The sequence below is a fragment of the Pseudorasbora parva genome, chromosome 15 (assembly GCF_024679245.1).
Source record: "Pseudorasbora parva isolate DD20220531a chromosome 15, ASM2467924v1, whole genome shotgun sequence".
Taxonomy (NCBI): Eukaryota; Metazoa; Chordata; class Actinopteri; order Cypriniformes; family Gobionidae; genus Pseudorasbora; species Pseudorasbora parva.
This window is the reverse complement of record NC_090186.1, coordinates 24,508,921-24,528,946: the sequence shown is the minus strand read 5'-3', so window position 1 is coordinate 24,528,946 and position 20,026 is coordinate 24,508,921. Positions and strand designations below refer to the sequence as shown.

The window sequence follows — 20,026 nt, the reverse complement described above, 5'->3', positions numbered from 1 at the left end:
GTGTGTGTGTGTGTGTGTGTGTGTGTGTGTGTGTGTGTGTGTGTGTGTGTGTGTGTGTGTGTGTGTGTGTGTGTGTGTGTGTGTGTGTGTGTGTGTGTGTGTGTGTGTGTGTGTGAGTGTGTGTGTGTGTGTGTGTGTGTGTGTGTGTGCGCGCGCATGCAAAAACAGATGCTACAAGGTGCGAGAAGAGTAAGAAAAACCGAAAGGCAAGAGAGAGAGCAGAGGGTGGGTGGAATATTTCAGATAGAGTTCTGTGTGAGTTCTGTAGGGGAAAGGTGTGTTTGGAGAACAGACAGAGGGGAGCTTTGTGTACCTCTCTCAGACAGGTCCCTCTCTCTCTCTCTCTCTCTCTCTCTCTCTCTCTCTCTCTCTCTCTCTCTCTCTCTCTCACACACACACACACACACACACACACACACACACACACACACACACACACACACACACAGCCTAGCTTCTTTCCCTCTTTCTTTCATTCTGGGTGCGCAGAGCTACTTTGCAAGCCACATATGATGCTATCACTACTGTGTTGGGTTCTGCTGCTTTGTCAGGTAAGAGCCACCGATTTCTTTCTCTCTACATAATCAAAATTTGACTAACCAATAGCATCACTGTGTGTCCATGACCCTTTATGGTTGGCCTAGCTCGTCGGGAGCATATATATATATATATATATATATATATATATATATATATATATATATATATATATATATATATATATGCTCCCGACGAGCTGGGTGGCGCCTTGTATGGCTGACACCGCCGTCGGTGTATGAATATGAATGAGTAAGTGAATGGGTGAATGTGAGGCAAGATGTAAAGCGCTTCAGATGCCCATAGGTCTATTGAAAGCACTATATGAATGCAGTCCATTTACCATGTGTTGGTGTCTTTAAGGTTTATGCTGGTGTTGTTCTAAAGGTATTCAAATATGAAGAAGTTGTCAAAGTGCTTATGACAGGTCAGTTTCAGAATAATGGAATGTAAATCAGCTTCTATTTAAAAATCTCTATCTCCATGAGATTCTGTGTGACTGGAGAAATGGAATTTACTACAGCATGTCCTTAAAGTGAAACTTCCCAAGAGACAATTTATAAGATTCATGAGTTTGCTTTGGCATATCATTTCCTATTATATTATTCTGCTCTCACACAACGAGCTCATCCTGTAAACTTGGCAGAAAGACTTAAGATTTTTGTTTTGACCTCTGGTGACCCTGGAAGCACTTGTGTGAAAGAGATGGGGCCCACAGTCAAACCTACAGAAACATGACTGCCTTTATCTAATGATATATCATATGATAAACTGCACCTCTCTTACTGACTACACTTAAAGAACTAAACTTAGAAACTTCCTTTTAAGGAATTTCAAGGGCTCTTGTGGATTTCAATGTCTTTGTTCAAATCTCTGTCATCTGGGTGATACTATGTTATTTTAATTATTATGTTAAAATTTGTTGAACAGATTAAAATGAAATAATTTACATGATTATATCTATAAATTAAATATTTATATCATAGTATTAATACATTTCAAAATAATAATATATGTACTATAATGTATAATTTATTTATGATTGCTATAGTGTAGCCTATAGACTTTATGTAGTCTCGTCCCTTTTCAGCACTGGTTTGTATTTCCACAGTATGAAGGTAAGATCTTACAGAATTATGAATGAATCGCTCGTTTCAAAATCTTCAGGTCTACTGGCATTTATGACATTCACTTCAAACATTACAGTGCTCATAATAACTTTTGTTAACTCTACAATAGGTAAATCCACTTCACCAGCTAATATTATTCGACAGCGATGTTATACAAATAAGAAATATACACTCTAAAATACACTCTATATGTCCAATTTCGTTTTTGTTCCAATAGTAAATCATATTGTAAATTTGTTGCCAATCAAATATTTGATATCTCTGCAATGTATTTTCTCTCAATGCTCTAACTGCTGAAAGTTAAATATTCAATAGTGATTGACCCCCCCCCCCCCCCAACAGATGGAAAAGTGTCTGGCTAATATGGATTTGCCTCCCCTTTGCCATCGCTATCCTTAGCAGTTTAGCAAAATATTATAATTACATTGGCAGATTTGGGGAAGAGCATCTATGATTTTGATTTTACTAATATTTTATGGTGTTACAATGGTGAAATTACAAACAAGAAATTCACAAGAAATTCTGATACAGAAAACTGGAATTTATATAACATTAAGTCATATTGTTAAATTACCAGTAATAACACATGGTGCTAGTTTGTAATATTTAGTACAGACTCTACTACTGTTGCTTCTCTCTAGCAAGGCTCTTGGATGTAATCTTCCTAAATAAACTGATATGCTTATTTGGTATTTAAAAGTAGAAAATGAAAGACAGGGGTGCATACATAGGTTATTTACTTGCTGCCTGCAGAGTGTCAACACTGTAAATGCAGCTGGTTCGGTTGATGTTTTTCTTCCATAGGCAGCTATAACAGTGGCGCAGTCAGTAGAGCTATGTTAAAGGGCCACTTGTTAGATTTTTTCTTTGCCAGGCTTTGCATGTGAATTTGCTGCTAAACTCACTGAAAGAGCCAGAGAATTACAGAACTACCATACAGAATTAATTAAACAGATGAATAAATATTGAAATGTTAGAAGCACTTTGAAGCATTTAATTTTAATTTTTTAGCTTGGTCAATTGCTCATGGAAAAGGGCTCAACCCTCAATTTGGCTAAAACTGTCATGGTCTGAAGTTGCCCTTCTGTTGCCAGACGACAGATCCACACTGTTGCTTAAAAAAGTAATTGGTAAATGGACTGAAAATGTATTCACATTTTATAAATGAGGCCCAGGATCATGACACCGGGCAAAAGCTCAGTTAGTCGTCAAATACAAACCCTTGTTAATCTTGCTGTCCTGGAGCCCGTTCTTCGTACGTCGCTAACTCAGTTAGCTGGATTTGGCTGTTGACGATTTGGCTTGATCTCAGATTGTTTGGTTCTCCGAAGCTCATCCTGGACTTGCTGTCAAAGCAACGGGTCTGTTAGCTTAAACCTGCTCAGGAGGTTTAAGCTAACGGACGATTCGGATCACCAATGTCACGTGATTTCAGCAGTTTGGCAGTTTGACACGTGATCCAAACTGCTGAAATCACATGACATTGGCGATCCGAATCATTGATCGAGTCACTGATTCATGACCGTTTTAATCTTTATTTAAGAAACACTGAAGAGAAGATAATGCTGAATAAAGTCGTAGTTTTTGTTATTTTTGGACCAAAATGTGTTTTTGATGCTTCAAGAGATTCTAATCAACCAACTGATGTCAGATATGGACTACTTTTATGATGTGCTGGTAGACTTTGACTGCATATGCTCTAAAATATAAAATATCTTAAACTGTGTTCCGAAGATGAACGGAGGTCTTTCGGGTGTAGAACAACATTAGGGTGAGTCATCAATGACATCATTTTTGGATGAAATAACCCTTTAAAATCTGTCCCAGCCACTGCTACTTTATTAAAAGACTTCATTACTGAACCAAGGGCAATAATAATGTAAAATAATAATAAAAATATCAGTTTATTTGAAAATAATATTTTAATGTTGTGTAAAATGTGCGTACAATACTATAGACACAGTTACTTGATTGAGAGATTTATTTGTGAATTGTGATGGAATGATTACTTGAGCCTACACACATTGTGCAGTTAATCTAATTTGAGTGATGACGGATAATATGGGAGTGGCTTGATGCAGTGCAAGAGATGAAGATAATTTGATCTTGACTGTTAAGAAACCTTAATTAATACTGTCACATAACAAATCTGCTTCAAATTTAATTAAAAATGAAATTACAACATTGAAATAAAAATGTAAAGTGTGTAAAAATATTTTAAAATCGTGAATATAAATAATTGGGAATCATGTTCATCAAAACAGTGCAAATTTAATTGATCTAACTTTTATGTTGGTTTGTCTGTTTCCTTATAAATATCCAGAAATTTGTGCTTTTTCTTCTTTGACAAGTTTTTTGCCAGGTGGCTTTTTTAATTGTACGATTTCATTACTTTGTATTGACGCCAGCCAATCGCTGCATTGCTGATCGTGGTTTCGAGTATCGATGCATCTGCCCTCTTCAGGGAACACAGGCACGAGCAGTGATCTCAGATAACTTAATCCAGATATTTTAATCCAATCCGCAAATTCATTTGAAGAACCAAATTAGCCAGAGATCAGTTATCACAATTAAAAGATCTGGGGTCTATCAAATCATCTCAGATGTATTAAGCGAGGTATGAAGTACGAGCCCCTGTTCGTAGTTAGTACAGTTGTACAGGGATGTTTTGGTCAGCTGACAGATATTTTGACAAATGAGTGGTAAAGTAAACACGGTTTACATCAGAGGTCACATGACAATATATAGTATGCGTGGATTATATTCATATTACACACTAAATGAAACATACTTTATCAGAGAACTTCATCAAATGTAGTACCTGAAAGTGGTAGGGCTAGTAGCATAACTGATATTATGCAGCTGTTATCAGCACGAATAATTCATCCACATTATGTGGGTTTGTCTGATTTTAGAGTGATTTTATCATCCACAATAACAACACATTCTTGACATTTGTAGGTAAAGTTTGTGCAAGATTTAGCATGTGGCACTCAACACAAAACAAGCACTGTGAAGGTAACACTCCAACCAGGTTTGAGAGAAGTTCAGATGCTTTTAAAATAACTTTTCTAGTAACAAGCTACTGTTTCCAGTGATAAGTGGTGTAGGGCAAAGATCAGTTTTTAATGTCAACTTTGTTAATATAGCGTTTTTACAATGACAATTGCTTTAAACCAGCTTAAAGGAACTTTACAGTGTTTGAGGAATGTACGAAATGTATTTCAATTAATCACAAAATGGTCCTGATATTTCGTCAAGAAATCATGTTAATTTCAAATACTAATATCACTGACAACAGTAGTCCGGCCAGGATATTGTCATTTAGAAGTTGTTGTTGCAGCCCTCAACTGAGGTTGATGTTGACATGTGTTTTGGCCTGAAACACCACCCTCCACCTATCAATCACGAAGTCAGTAGTGTTTCGGCATCCGGGTTGCCAGCTCTGCTCTAGTTACCACAGCTGCACATACAAACGTTCCTATTGGATCCTGCAGCCTATCTGGCAACCTCAAGTCAGGGGGGAGGGGGAGAGGGGATACACTTGCAGTACCAGTTTTGGCCACAATCTTACATAAACTTCCTTTAAACAGGAAAATATTGCAACAAAATTTGATTTGGCTGTCCAGTCGCTCTGTGTGTGGAGTGATGGCGCGGGGATGGCTGATATACATAGTGTTGTTTTTGAGGTAAAAAATGATCTAAAAACTGTTGGGTTTCTCACACAAACCGATCGTTTTGTGTCTTTAGATGCATAAGAATATGTATCGCCATCAAAACAAACACACTCTCAAATAAGCAGATAAACATCAAATTTTTATTTTTGAGTGAACTATCCCTTTAACTCTCAGTTCAGTTGCACATTTAGACATTTACATTTTGGAAAGAAGCCTGTATATCACCAGAAGAGTAATGTAAAAATATAGTTGCTCTTCAGTACAAACAAATTATTTAATTTTTTCATGTACTGCAGATCGCTGATAGCAGACAGAAGCAGCGAGAAAGGACAGGCCTGACTGAGAGGAGGCAGTTCTGTAGCTGGCCGTGTAAATGTGGTGTCCGGCTGCTGTGCGCCCCTGGTGTCAGCGCTATCTTGGATGGCTGTGGCTGCTGCAAAACCTGTGCACGGCAGATCGGGGAATCATGTAATGAGAGGGACATCTGTGACCCTCATAAGAGCATGTACTGTGACTTTTCCAAAGACCAGCCACGTTATGAGGTTGGCATCTGTGCTTGTGAGTGAACATTTTACGGAAAACCCTTTTGATTGTTACATCACAGCATCTTTAAAATAAGATAAATTTACTTCAGAATCTAAACAGTTTTCAAATAATAAAGTTGTGTATTACCTCTGTATTACACAACTTTATTATTCGAAAACTGTTTAGATCAAATGATATATGGGGAAAGCTGTTACAGCCCCAAATTAAGAATTAATTCCCTCGATTGACCACATTCTGTTGATTAGTAAATTGTGCAGAATTTGTCTTAATTCATGCCCTTGATTTAATTTACTTAAAGCATGTCCACAATTGAACTAAAATGAGGGAATAAACTAAAACAAATAATTAAATTTAGAAGAATTAAGTTTAGTAGAACTAAGTTTCCTTTTAGTACTCCATAGTCAATCCTGTATATTTTTGCAGACATGATGGGGGTTGGTTGTGACATGAATGGAGCTCACTATGATAATGGACAGGCCTTCCAGCCCAACCCTCTCTACAAATGCACTTGCATTGCTGGAGCCATCGGCTGTACCCCTGCCTTCATCCAAAAGCCTGCAGGAATGTTGAGTCCTGCTGTGTTCCAGGGCAATCTGCCAGCAGGACTCAAAAGCAATCAAAGCCATAAACACCAACAGGACACCACCTACAGGACCATGTCAGGTAAATGTGAGCCTGTTTGTGAAGGGATTTCACAGCATTCACAACACAATTCTGAGAAAATACATTTTGGGCATTAGCATGAGAGTGCAAAAAAAAAAAAAAAACGCAAACGGGAGTGGAAAGTTCTGTGCATGATCTACTGACGACGCGGAGTCGTATCGAAGTCACGGAGTCGTATCGAAGTCAAATTAAAACATAGATGCAGCCGTATCATTTCCATAAAGACCAACGCAATCTACCAGTTAGTGTCTGGTTTAAGGCGGTAAATAATGGTGCAAATAGCAGTAAATTGACAAACACAAACCTTTGTAAATCACCTTGCATGATTCATTTTAATACTCTCCTCCCATAAATTTTGGGTAACACTTTAGAATAATGGTCCGTTATTAATAGATAACTATACAGGAAGTAATGCAGGACTAATGCGTAGCACTACATTAACACTTCAGCTACTACTATTAACTAATATAGAAAAAAGCTGAACTAATTAGTTAGTAATATTGAATTTAGTAGTTCCTTATTAGGTAATTGATAGTTACAAAAGACCCTTTCACACTGCGATTCCGGCAAATACACGGATAATGCGACCCGGCATTTGTTACCGAGCTGCTAGATTTGGTCCATTCACACAGCCAGCGAAATACCGTAATATGTGCGCTTTCACACAACCCATAACGGTCCCGGATCGAGTTGACACGTGACATCCTGATGTGACATATAACAGCAAGCGATCTCAGCTTCAGCGCGGATTGTAAGGAGCTCCATGGTCTCGACTTGTGTCCAGTTTACGCACATTTCTGCTTGTTTAATTTTAGTTTCTTTTGTATACGAACACTCTCTGCGTTTAAAACACCGACTAGCTCTTCTGGCACTGCAGGGTTGTATTATTGAAAAAACAAGCTCTAGGAGTCGCACGATAACTACGTACACGTTGCGGCATTAGTTTTGGCTTTTGTTCACACAGCGCTCGTCCCGGAACGAACCTCGCAATGTTACTAGGTCCCCGACCCAGGTTCAATTCGGTAATCAATTCCGGGACGTGGTTGCTTTCACACAGAAGGCGACCCGGCAATGTTCCGGGAAAATTGCGGGTCTGACGTGCAGTGTGAAAGAGGCTTAAATGAGACCATGAGACCTCTCAGGGAACAAGGGTTATATACATAACCCGAAACGTTCCCTATATCGAGGGAACTGCGTCGAAACGACGAATTTGGGGAACGAGTACCCACTAGGCCACACCAAGCGTACGCTTGCCCTATTGTGAAGCTGGAGACCAGGCACAATTAGGACTGAAGCACCCTAGCGCCGGGAGTCGCAGGGATGTTTTGGCTGTAAAACCTAATAAACGTGTGCTGAGTGGCCCAACCGGCCGCTTCAGAGATATCCTGCATTGGAATGCCAGAGAGAAGAGCCACCGAGGAGGCCATGCCCCTGGTAGAATGTGCCCGAACGGCTATAGGTGAAGGCAAACCGCGCACCTGATATGCCAAGGCAATAGCCTGCACTATCCAATTACTAATAGTAGGGGTAGATGCAGGCAACCCCTTCTTAGGCGAACCAAAACAAACTAACAATTGGTCAGATTTCCTCCACTGTGCTGACCTCTCTAAATATATCGTCAGGGCCCTAATGGGGCACAAGAGGAAAAGTCTCCCTCCCTTCGGATGATGAGATGCGCCAGTCTGCACAGAGGGCGCGACCTCAACCCCCCTTGGCGGTTCAAGTATGCCACGACTACCATATTGTCCGTGCGGACCAAAACGTGACGCCCGCGGAGATCCAGGAAAAAACTCCTCAGAGCTTTGTAGACCGCTATCATCTCTAGACAATTCATGTGCCAGGAGGAATGACGGTCCTCCCACGGACCTCTTGCAAAGCAGCCTTCCACGACCGCGCCCCAACCAGTGAGGGATGCATCTGTTGAAACGGTCTTCCGGCAACATGATGCTCCCAGCACTGGTCCCTAAGACAGAAAGCAGACTTTCTTCCATATGACTAGAGCCCGAAGGCATTTGCGTGTTACTCTGATCATACGAAAAGGGTTCCCCCTGGGGGAAAACCCCCTGGTCTTTAGCCACCACTGCAGGGCCCTCATGTGCAACAGGCCGAAGGGAATAACAGTGGACGCTGCCGCTAGGTGCCCTAACACTCTGAAAGTGTTTCACAGTGATATTCTGGCCTAGCTTTATTCCTGAGACTATCGCCAGAGTGGTCTTGACTCGCGCAGGGGATAATTGCGCCCGCATCGAAATCGAGTCCCATATAACCCCCAGAAAACTTGTCTTCTGGGCCGGCTCCAACACACTCTTTTTCGTGTTGAGTCTCAGCCCCAAGCACTGGATGTGTGACAGAACTACATCTCGATGTCGAACTGCCATGTCGTATGACTGTGCCAGGATTAGCCAGTCGTCGATATAATTCAGTACACAGATGCCCTGAAGTCTCAATGGAGCCAGAGCTGCATCCATGCACTTCGTGAACGTGCGAGGGGAAAGAGCTAGACCGAACGGAAGTAAACGATATTGGTACGCTTTGCCCCCAAAAGCGAACCTCAGGAACTTCCTGTGGCATGGAAGGATGGATATATGGAAATAGGCGTCTTTTAAATCTATCGTCGGGCAGGATCTGACTCACGATGGTAGGGATAGTTAACATCTTGAACCTGAATCTCCTCAGAGACCGGTTCAGATACCTTAGATCTAAAATCGGCCGAAGCCCTCCATCCTTTTTTAGAACTATAAAGTACCGGCTGTAGAACCCGGCCTCCCTTTCCAACATCGGAACCTTTTCTATGGCTTCCTTCGCCAGCAAGGATTTTACTTCTTGTTCCATTACCCGAACCCACTGTGGCACCACTGTGGTCCATGTCACCCCATTGAATTTTGGAGGGGGGTGATCGAACTGCAGTCTGTACCCTATTTCTACAATACGCAGGACCCATGTTAATATATACGGAAGGCATTTCCATGTGCCGAGGTAATCTGCTAAGGGAATCAGCCTCTCGAGGCTGACCTCGGGTGTTATCCGAACCTCGGAACCCCGGCAGGGAGAAGCTGGCAACGATTTCCGTTGTGTGGAGACAAGTGCCGTCCCGTCGCAGGTCTTTTTCGAGGCGACTGAGACAGCACTTGCCCATGGGTTTTCCCAAGAGTGCCGCACGGAATACAAACTCGGTTGCCCCCGCGCGGGAGGGACCGCTCTTAGAAATCCTGCCGCGGCTAGGACTTCTTCCCAGCAGCCTTCTTAGCGAGAAGGACGTTCCTCAGATTGCCCTTCGGCCTTGAAGACTGCTGGTGAGAGCGCCGCCTTTGTTGCCAGGCTCCCGGAGGAGGGGCTCTAAAAGCGACGCTCTCTTTCTGCACCTGCCAGTGCGAGGAGCTGGTTGACGGCTGAGGCTGCCCACTTGGGACAGCCTTCCCCTTAGAACGCCGAGGGAGGAATTGGCGGAAAGCTGCCTTCATTTCGCCTCCTGAAATCTGTCGACAACGGTGTTAACGGCGTCGCTGAACAGACCCGAAGGCGAAATCGGGGAATCTAAGAGAAAGGTTTTGTCCTTTTCCTTCATCCCCGACAGATTGAGCCAGAGATGTCTCTCCACAGTCACCATAGAAGCCATGGAAAGGCCGATGATACAGGCCGTCTCCTTGGTGATGCGGTGAGACAAATCGGCAGCTTTCCAGAGCTCTAAAATATCCTCCGGAGAGGGACCCTCTCCCTCGTCTAGTTCCTTGAGGAGGTCGGCCTAGTATGCCTGCAAGGAAACTACCAGCCCGCCCAGCCACCCTGCCCACCAACACGCATGTATTGCGGCATGGTTTGGTGGGTGGGCAGTACCGGGGCTTTATGGGACGATGCCGATTCGGACGAAAGATAGCTCGCGAGAGCATCTTCCACCCGCGGCATCGTCCCATAACCAGCCTCGCGCGCCCCCAGCACGTTAGAATAATCCAGTACTGGGGGATTGGAGACACGTGCGGAGTATGGTTTATTCCTGCGTTTCTTGTGGCCAATCGATGTTTAATTTGGCCACTGCACGGGTCAGCACCTCAACCAACTCCTCATTGACGGGTGGATGAAGTGGCGACACAATACCTTCACCACCCGACTCGATGTCGAACTCGTCCAGTTCCTCAGAACCAGAGAGGACGAGCATCGGACCGCCCACCCCGGGGGGAAGAAGCCGCAGCACGGGCTTCCACGCAGGGAAGGAGATCATCTGAACTGTCAGCGGATGATAGAAATAGAAAGTGCCTCAGCAGTCTCAATCTTCGCTGATTAATCCAGCTGTGAACCCCATGATCTGCGACGCCGAGCCGCCTCGGCGGCCGCGGGACCAGAACCACGGGGTTCACGGGGCTGACCGCCGTCACTGAAAACGGCCAACCTCGAGCGAAGCACTTTGAACATCAGCTTCTCACAATGCTCACAAGCGGCTCCCTCGAGATCCACTGTGGCATGCTGAACACCCAGACAAAGCACACACAACGGAGTTGTGTGTCCGCACCCGACATGAAATGGAGGCACACATCTGAACACGTTCAGACACGTCTGAACTCGCTACTTTTGGTCGCAATACTTGATATATATATGTAGTTGGACAAACAACAATAAATAGACAGACAATTTCACACAGAGCGTTATGCTGAAGAGCGATAACTGACGCTACTATGCACCCCCCTCCCGTTTATAGCTTCCGAGTATGCTGTAAATACTGACAGTTTAACGGCAAAAGAGGGTCTGCACGGGCGGAAGCTATTAGTAAATCTGGACCTTAATTGGTTAATAATATTTTTCACCACCTTTGTTGTTTGTTACATCAGCAGAAAAGAAAAATATAGTACAGGAGTGAAGAGGGTTATTACATTTTGATAAAAGGTTATGCCAACAAGTCCATTGATATTAAGACAGTATATAATTTTGATATCACGTTGACTTAAAAATGATTGTTCCAGTTTTGATACAATTATGTTGAATATCATTTATGGAAAAATGCCTTGTTACCACAGAAAATGTTGGTAAATAACATCTGTTTATACTATTTACACAAGTGCAAATAGCCTGCCTTGATGGCAGTAAAAATCTTGGAATGTTAAAATCCTCATTCGTTTATGTTTCTAAGTATAGTGTAACTAATTCAATTTGTTTATATGGTTGCCCTTGAAGAGAATTTATATTGCACTGCCATAAGAGAATTAAACATCATGGGTTCACTCTGGAATTTCTTAGTTTGTTTTTTTTAGATCAAGTTTTTGATTTAAGTAAAACAAGTTTGTGTTTAACATTACTTGAAGACACTTTCATTTCTTAGATTACACATACTCATACTTCCAACCTGAATATTACAGCTTTTGTGTCCTCCCACTTAAAAAGTTGATAGAGGCATGTGATTTTCATCATAGGTATACACTTCAACTATTAAAACAGAATGAGAACAAAAAAATCAGAAAATCACATTTTTTTAAAGATTTTATTTGCAAATGATTGTAGAAATTAAGTATTTGGTCACCTACAAAAAAAAGCAATATTTCTGTCTCACAGACCTGTTACTTATTTTTTAAGAGGCTCCTCTGTCCTTCACTTGTTACTTGTATTAAAGGCACCCGTTTTGAACTTGTTATCACTATAAAAGACACCTGTCCACAACCTCAAACAATCAGACACCAAACTCTACTATGGCCAAGACGAGAGCTGTCAAAGGACACCAGAAACAAAATTGTAGACCTGAACCAGACTGGAAAGACTGAATCTGCAATAGGTTAGCAGCTTGGTGTGAATAAATCAACTGTAGGAGCAATTATTAGAAAATGGAAGACATACAAGACCACTGGTAATCTCCCTTGATCTGGGGCTCCATGCAAGATCTCACCCTTGTGGGGTCAAAATAATCACAAGAATGGTGAGCAAAAATCTCAGAACCACATGGGGGGACCTAGTGAATGACCTGCAGAGTGCTGGGACCAAAGTAACAAAGGCTACCATCAGTAACACATTACGCCGCCAGGGACTCAAATCCTGCAGTGCCAGACGTGCCCCCCATATAAATGTGGCCCCCATATAAATGTGTGTGTGTGTGTATATATATGGCATATATCCCCTTACAATTGCACAACAGAGTAAAAACATTAGGCTATTAATAAAAAAAAAAAAATATATATATATATATATATATATATATATATATATATATATGTGTGTGTGTGTGTGTGTGTGTGTGTGTGTGTGTGTGTGTGTGTGTGTGTGTGTGTGTGTGTGTGTGTGTGTGTGTGTGTGTGTGTGTGTGTGTGTGTGTGTGTGTGTGTGTGTGTGTGTGTGTGTGTGTTTATAAACAATTGACATGATTTTTTTTACAGATTCTGATCACCCAGAACAGTTGCTTACATAAAGTTTAAGGTAAAAATAACTGGAATTAATTAGCAAACATTCATATTTAGATAATGCATTTAGATAAACTGTTCATTCATTTCATCACTTTACCTGTCTTTATTCCCTTATTCCTTATCTTTCCTGTATCAGAGGGCTTCGGTCTTTTTGACACATTGGCCATCCGTCATAAATAATTAGGCAACTTTCCAACTTTCACTGGCGCGAGCGAACAAGCACATTAAAAGCGAAACATTCCTGTCTGTTAGATGCGCGAGAGGCGATGCAACAACAAATTCCCAATGTTAAACTGATCGCGCGTTCAATATCAGACACACTAAAGCACTCGCTGGGCAGGAGGAGATTGATGCGGTGGTCTGGGAAGAGTCTGGGGATTTGTTTAAGGTTTTTTTGGTAATATTTCAAATTAATATTAATAAAAACATTAATAAAACCGAAAAAATCACTCATTTTGGCGCCCCTATGGACGAATGGCGCCCCTAGCATTTGCCTATTCCGCCTATGCCACGGGCCGGCCCTGGTCATATGGTGAGATAAAACCAAAATCTAACTTTTTGGTAAAAACCCAACTTGTCGTGTTTGGAGGAGAAATAATACTGAGTTGCACCATACCAACTGTAAAGCAACAAAAGTGTGGCTTCGTAAGAAGCTATTTATGGTCCTGGAGTGGCTTAGCTAGTTTACAGATCTCAACCCCGTAGAAATTCTTTGAAACTCTGTGTTGCCCAGTGACAGCTCCAAAACATCATTATTCTAGAGGAGATCTGCATGGAGGAATGGGCCAAACTACCAGCAACAGTGTGTAAGAACCTTGTGGCGACTTAAGGAAAACTTTTGACCTCTGTCATTGCCATCAGAGGGTATATAACAAAGTATTGAGATGAACTTTTGTTATTGACCAGATACTTATTTTCCACCATAATTTGAAAATAAATTCTTAAAAAAAAAAAAAAAAAAAAAAAATCTTTCTCATTTTGTCTCTCATAGTTCAAGTGTACCTATGATGAAAATTACAGGCCTCTCTTATCATTTTAAGTGGGATAACTTGCACAATTGGTGGCTGACTAAATTATTATTATTTATTTTTTTATTTGTATTAACCTTATTCATTACTATTATTCATAACCCTATTGAAAACTATTCTAAAATCCTCCTAGAAATTCCTGAGAAACACATGGTTAGTTAGCCTTCAAGACCAGAACAATAACTATACAGTACTCATTGATTGTTGCTGTAAGAATGTGAAACCTGAGGTGAGGTCAGATGTTTGAATGTGTGCTGTGGGATGACATAGTGCTTTGTGACTGTAACACTGAAAGCTTACAGGGATCCTCCCTTAGCCTGGAAGAAGAACTGTTTGGTCCAGACCACACCATGGTCAGCCTGTTCGCGGACCTGTGGCATCGGCATCTCTGTACGAGTCAACAACAACAACAGCAAGTGTGAGATGAGAAAAGAGCGCCGACTCTGTCTGCTTCGACCATGTGATAAAAATGCTCTAAAGGGACTGAAGGTAAGAGATCTATCCTGCTGAAACATCACATGCTTTATCTGTTGGTTTTAAAGGGTTAGTTCACCCCCCCCCCCCAAAAAAAAAAAAACATAATAAAACAGATAATTCATACTGTACTGGTATAATCCAAGGATCCAGGAACAATATTCCAACAATAGCATGCCAACAATAAGCATTATAATGAAACAAAATAATTTTAATCAAGAGCAAGAGCAAATACTTTACATTGCATTGGCATTTTTATATAGAAACAATACACAAACCAACTATCTGTGAAATTAGATGCTAGTAACTCTTCATATCATAGCAAGCAAAGAGGCTCAATGGGAAAAAAACAACAACAAAAAAAACGCTGTGCTGCCAAAACACTCTCAATCGTTCACAGCAAGGCATTTTGAGCTGAGTGCCAGCTGGATAAAAACACTTTGGTCAAAAATTGGATACTTGATTATTTTAATTCAGCTTATTTTAAGGGTAGCATCAATTGATTAGGCTGATCGTACTAAGATTAATTGTGGAGTTTTACTCCATTTGAAACTTTTATGTTAAAGGGAGGGTAGGCAATTCCGGAGTGGCTAGCAATAGCAAAGCTAGTTTTGAAAGCATTAGATCCCACCGTTCCTTCAGAGCGTCTCAAAAACGTCCCTTGTTCCCTGAGAGGGAATGAGACACTGCGTCGTCACTCGACGCCACTCTGGGGAACGCCCTCGGCATGACGTCTCTGAAGTATGAATGAAATCTGCCACCAATCCGATTGGTGCTTTGTCATGACGTAGTAGGTGACAGCATACGCGAAAGCTATAAGAAGGCGCCGTCTCCTACAACAGACAGCCTTTGCGATGAAGCGAGCGCTCTGCGTGAAGGTGTGGCGACGAGACGCAGTGTCTCATTCCCTCTCAGGGAACAAGGGTTATATACATAACCCGAGACGTTCCCTTTATCGAGGGAACTCGCACTGTGTCGTCGAGTGACGACACTCTGGGGAACGAATACCCACTAGGCCACACCGAAACACGCCCGTCCTGGTGTGAAGCTGAAAAACCCAGGCACATTCAGGACGCGAGCACCCTAGCACCCAGCATAGCCGGGAGGTCCAGCTTATAGAATCTGATAAAGGTGTGAGGGTTAGCCCACCCCGCTGCTTCGCAAATCTCAATAAGCGAAGCTCCCGAAAGGAGGGCCACAGAGGAGGCCAGGCCCCTCGTAGAGTGAGCCCTCACGGCCATGGGTGAAGGCAGATTGTGCACCCGATAGGCCGTGGCTATTGAAACACTGAAACACTGACCTCATCCCCGTAGATGGAACTTTGGGCACGTAGCCCGGCCTGGGGTGCAAGATAGCTTTCACCCCACCTGGGGCAAACTCCAAGCAGGTTGACGTAACCGCCAAGGCCTGGAGGTCCCCCACTCCTCAGAGAAGTTATGGCGAGGAGAAAGGCTACCTAGAGGGTCAGGTTTCTCGCCTCAGCCGACTCCAGTGGCTCGAAGGGGGCCTCGACCAACCCTTCAAGAACCACTGCCAGATCCCAGGCTGGGACTCTGGGATGAGCCGCAGGCCTCAACCTCCGAGCCCCATGGAGAAACCGTACAACCAAGTGGTGTCTACCCAGTGGACCCACATCTAAAGGCGAGTGGAAAGCCCCTATGGCAGCCACATACACCTTTCAGCGTTGATGGGGAGAAATCAGACCGGCGGAGAAACGGTCTTGGAGGAACTCCAGCACTGAAGCCACAGTGCAGTTAACTGGGTCCACCCTCCGTTCTCTACACCAGCTGGAAAAGACATTCCACTTTAGGCTATACAGTTTCCTCGTAGAGGGAGCCCTAGAGCTGAGAATGGTCTCTACGACATCCTGTGGCAGGCCATCCCCTAGGTACTGTGCCCCCTCAAGGGCCAGACCCAGAGGTCCCACAGCTCAGGCCTGGGGTGAAATATCATTCTCCCTGCCTGAGACAGCAGGTCCCTCCTCAGAGGAGGCCACAGGAGGCCGTCTAGGAGTGCCACGATGTCGGAGAACCAAACCCGGGTCGGCCACTGGGGTGCTACTAAGAGAAGGCTGATGCCCTCCCAGCGGACCCACTCTAGAACTCCCGGGAGCAGAACGATCGGGGGAATGCGTACAGACGTAGCCTTGGTCATGCCTGAGTCCTGAGCCCCTCTGGGGGTGGTAGAAACAGTGGGTCGTTTCTAGAGACGCAAACAGATCCACTTCCACCAGGCCGAACCTCTCGCACATGGCCTCCACCACTTCCCAGGCCTTAGCCCCTGCCTCCACAGGACGTCCGCTCCCTGGTTCTGGTCCCCTGGGACATACATCGCTCTGAGAGATGACAGTTTCCCCTGGGACCACAGGAGGATCTGAAGCGCCAACTTGCATAGTGGGCGCGACCTCAGATCCCCCTGATGATTCAGATACGATACCACAGACATATTGTCGGACCGTATCAGGACATGGTGGCCGTGGAGGTCCGGGAGAAAGCTCCTCAGAACCTTTTAAACCGCCAACATTTCCAGGCAATTGATATGCCAGGAAGAATGCTGGGGCCCCCACAAACCTCTCATAAACCGGCCTTCCATGACCACGCCCCAGCCCGTGAGGGAGGCGTCTGTTGAAAGGATCTTCCTGCAACATGACGCTCCTAACACTGGCCCTTGGGACAGCAACCTGGGATTTTTCCATATCACGAGGGAACGAAGGCATTTGCGCGTTAACCTGATCATACGGAAAGGTTTTCCCCTCAAGGAGAACCCCCTGGTCCCCAGCCACCACTGGAGGGGCCTCATGTATAGCAGGCCGAACGGAATCACGTTGGAAGCTGCTGCCATGAGGCCTAGCAGTCTCTGAAACTGCTTCACAGTGCCGCTGTGGCCTAGCTTCATACCTGAGACCTCCGCCCGTATGGTCTGGACCCACGCGGGAGACATGCCCGCCCGCAACGTGGTCGAATCCCATACTACTCCCAGGAACGTTGTTCTCTGGGAGGGCGTTAACACGCTCTTGCTCGTGTTCAGTCTCAGCCCCAAGCACCTGAGATGAGACAAAACGACATCTCGATGCCGAATCGCCATCTCGCGCGACTAAGCCAATATGAGCCAGTCGTCAATGTAATTGAGTACACGGATGCCCTGGAGCCTCATTGGGGCCAGCGCTGCATCCATGCACTTGGTAAAGGTGCAAGGGGAAAGAGCTAGGCCGAAGGGAAGAACCCGAAATTGGTATGCTTTACCCCCAAAAGCGAACCTCAGGAACTTCCTTTGGGCAGGGAGGATGGAGACATGAAAATATGCGTCCTTCAGATCTATTGTGACGAACCAGTCCTCGAACTGGATCTGAGTCACTATAGCTTGAATGGTGAGCATCTTGAACCTGAATCTCCTGAGAGACCGGTTCAAGTACCTCAGATCTAATGTTGGACGCAAGCCTCCACCATTCTTGGGAACAATGACGTACCGGCTGTAAAGCCCCGACTCCCTGTCTGGCGGAGGAACTCGTTCTATAGCCTCCTTGACCAGCAGGGAGCGCACTTCCTGCTCTATAACCTGCCTCTGGGCCGGGGGGACCACGGGGACCGCCCCACTGAATCTCGGTGGTGGGGCCCTGAACTGCAGTCTGTACCCCCCTCCCACTGTACGCAGGACCCAAGCAGAGATATTCGGGAGGCATGACCATGCGCCCATATATTCTACTGGGGGAACCAGCCTCTCGAGGCAGGTCTCTGGTACCCACCAAACCTCCTGCCCGACCTCCTGAAGCTGTCGCCCAGCAGAGTTTATTTGGGGAGGATTTTCGATGTGCGCACGCGTTCGCTGCCCCGCCGCAGGTCGATTTTGAGGCAGCTGGAGCGGCGTACGCACGCGGGAAACCGATGAGGCCTGAAGCGTTGTTAACGGCGGGAGCAAAGCATCGATTTCCCCAGAGCTGCGGGTTCGGAACGACCTCGGTCGTCTGCCCGCGGGAGGGCCAGCTCTGAACGGTCCCGCCGCAGTTAGGACCGTTTGCCAGAATCCTTCTTTGCCTGAATCCTTCTTTGCAGACGCACGACAGTATTCACACTGGAAGCGTTGGTGCAGCGTCACAGCAGCGGCTCCTACAATGATAGAGCCTATACCTGTCTGAGTATTAAATACTAAACTAAACGAAAGTTTATTATATTTTCTGGCTAGTTTACTTTACTTTTTATAATACTTTCACCCAAACTGAATAATTAAAACAAGTTTAAATGGGTAATCTTCTACAGATGATTTTTATTCTTCGTTTTCTTTCATGACATACTCCAGTTAATGTTAAAACACCACATGTGCTTCTTGTGTGCATTTTGAGCGCTTTTGTGATATTATATTTATTTTGTCCATCAAAAGTGTGCTTTCACTTTACACCGTGACTGCAGCTGCAGACCGAGAGTATTAAATACTAAATTAAACGAAAGTTTGTTATATTTTCTGGCTAGTTTACTTTATTTGTTATAATCATAACCATACTCTCATCCAAACTGAATAATCAAAACAAGTTTAAATTGCTAAAATCTTCCACAGATATTTTTTATTCTTTGTTTTCTTTTCTGACATACTCCAGTTATTGTTCAAATACACTACACGTGCTTCCTGTGTGCATTTTAGGCCCTTTTTGTGTGGAATTACATTTATTTTGTCCTTTAAAAGTGTGCTTTCACTTTAATTGAGCGTCAGAAGCGTCAGCAGCGCAGCAAAAATAGGCTCTCAGCCGAAACCCCCGCTTCACTGCTGCTCACGCGACGCTCCTGCTTGACGCTCATGCGCTGCTCCTGCTCCCGGTGTGAATGCACTCATTGATTAACATGGGCGCCGAAAAAAATACGCGCTGCTCACGCGCCGCTCACGCTTGCGGTGTGAAACGGCCGTTAGGCTTAGAAGACTTCTGGCGAGAACGCCGCCTCCTTTGCCAAGCTCCCTCAGGAGGGGCGCGGGAAGCGACGCTCTCTTTTTGCGCCTGCCGATAGGCGGCGCTGGTGGACGGCCGGGACTGGCCACCCGAGGCCTCCCTGCTGGCATCAGGAGGCCCCGAGCTGCGAGGGAGGTACTGGCGAAAAGCCGCCGACTGCTTCCTCACCTCCTGGAATCTCTCGACGACGCTATTGACTGCGCCGCCGAAGAGACCCGCAGGGGCTATCAGGGAATCTAGGAGGAAGGATTTCTCCTTCTCCTTCATCCCCGATAGTTTCAGCCAGAGGTGCCTCTCCACGCACACCAAGCCAGCCATAGAGCGGCCGATAGCACGGGCCGTCTCTTTGGTGATGCGGAGAGACAGGTCGGTCGCTTTTCGCAGCTCGGTAATGTCGTCCGGAGACGGACCCTATCCCTCATCAAGCTCCTTTAAGAGCTCCGCTTGGTAGGCCTGCAGTACCGTCATGGTGTGCAGACAACTACCAGCGCGCCCGGCCGCTCGATAAGCCCTGCCCACCAGGGACGACGTGTCCCTGCATGGCTTGGTGGGCAGAACTGGGGCTTTCAGGGAAGCTGCTGTTTCGGGAGACAAATAGCTTGCTAGTGCCTCCTCGACACGAGGCAGCGTCCCGTAACCAGCCTCTGACGCGCACGTAGCC

The 20,026-nt window shown here is 44.7% G+C and overlaps 1 protein-coding gene across 1 annotated transcript in view; it reads left to right on the top strand.

Moving 5' to 3' along the window:
- Positions 1-442: 442 nt before the first annotated feature.
- The window catches only part of ccn6 (cellular communication network factor 6), a 36,256-nt gene continuing 16,672 nt past the window's right edge, over positions 443-20,026 (top strand). Inside the window, exons 1-4 of the mRNA XM_067418573.1 lie at positions 443-551; positions 5,641-5,902; positions 6,314-6,553; positions 14,254-14,447. Of these exons, the coding sequence (XP_067274674.1) occupies positions 510-551; positions 5,641-5,902; positions 6,314-6,553; positions 14,254-14,447 (738 nt within the window). The 5' untranslated portion in view covers positions 443-509. The remainder of the gene's footprint in view (positions 552-5,640; positions 5,903-6,313; positions 6,554-14,253; positions 14,448-20,026) is intronic.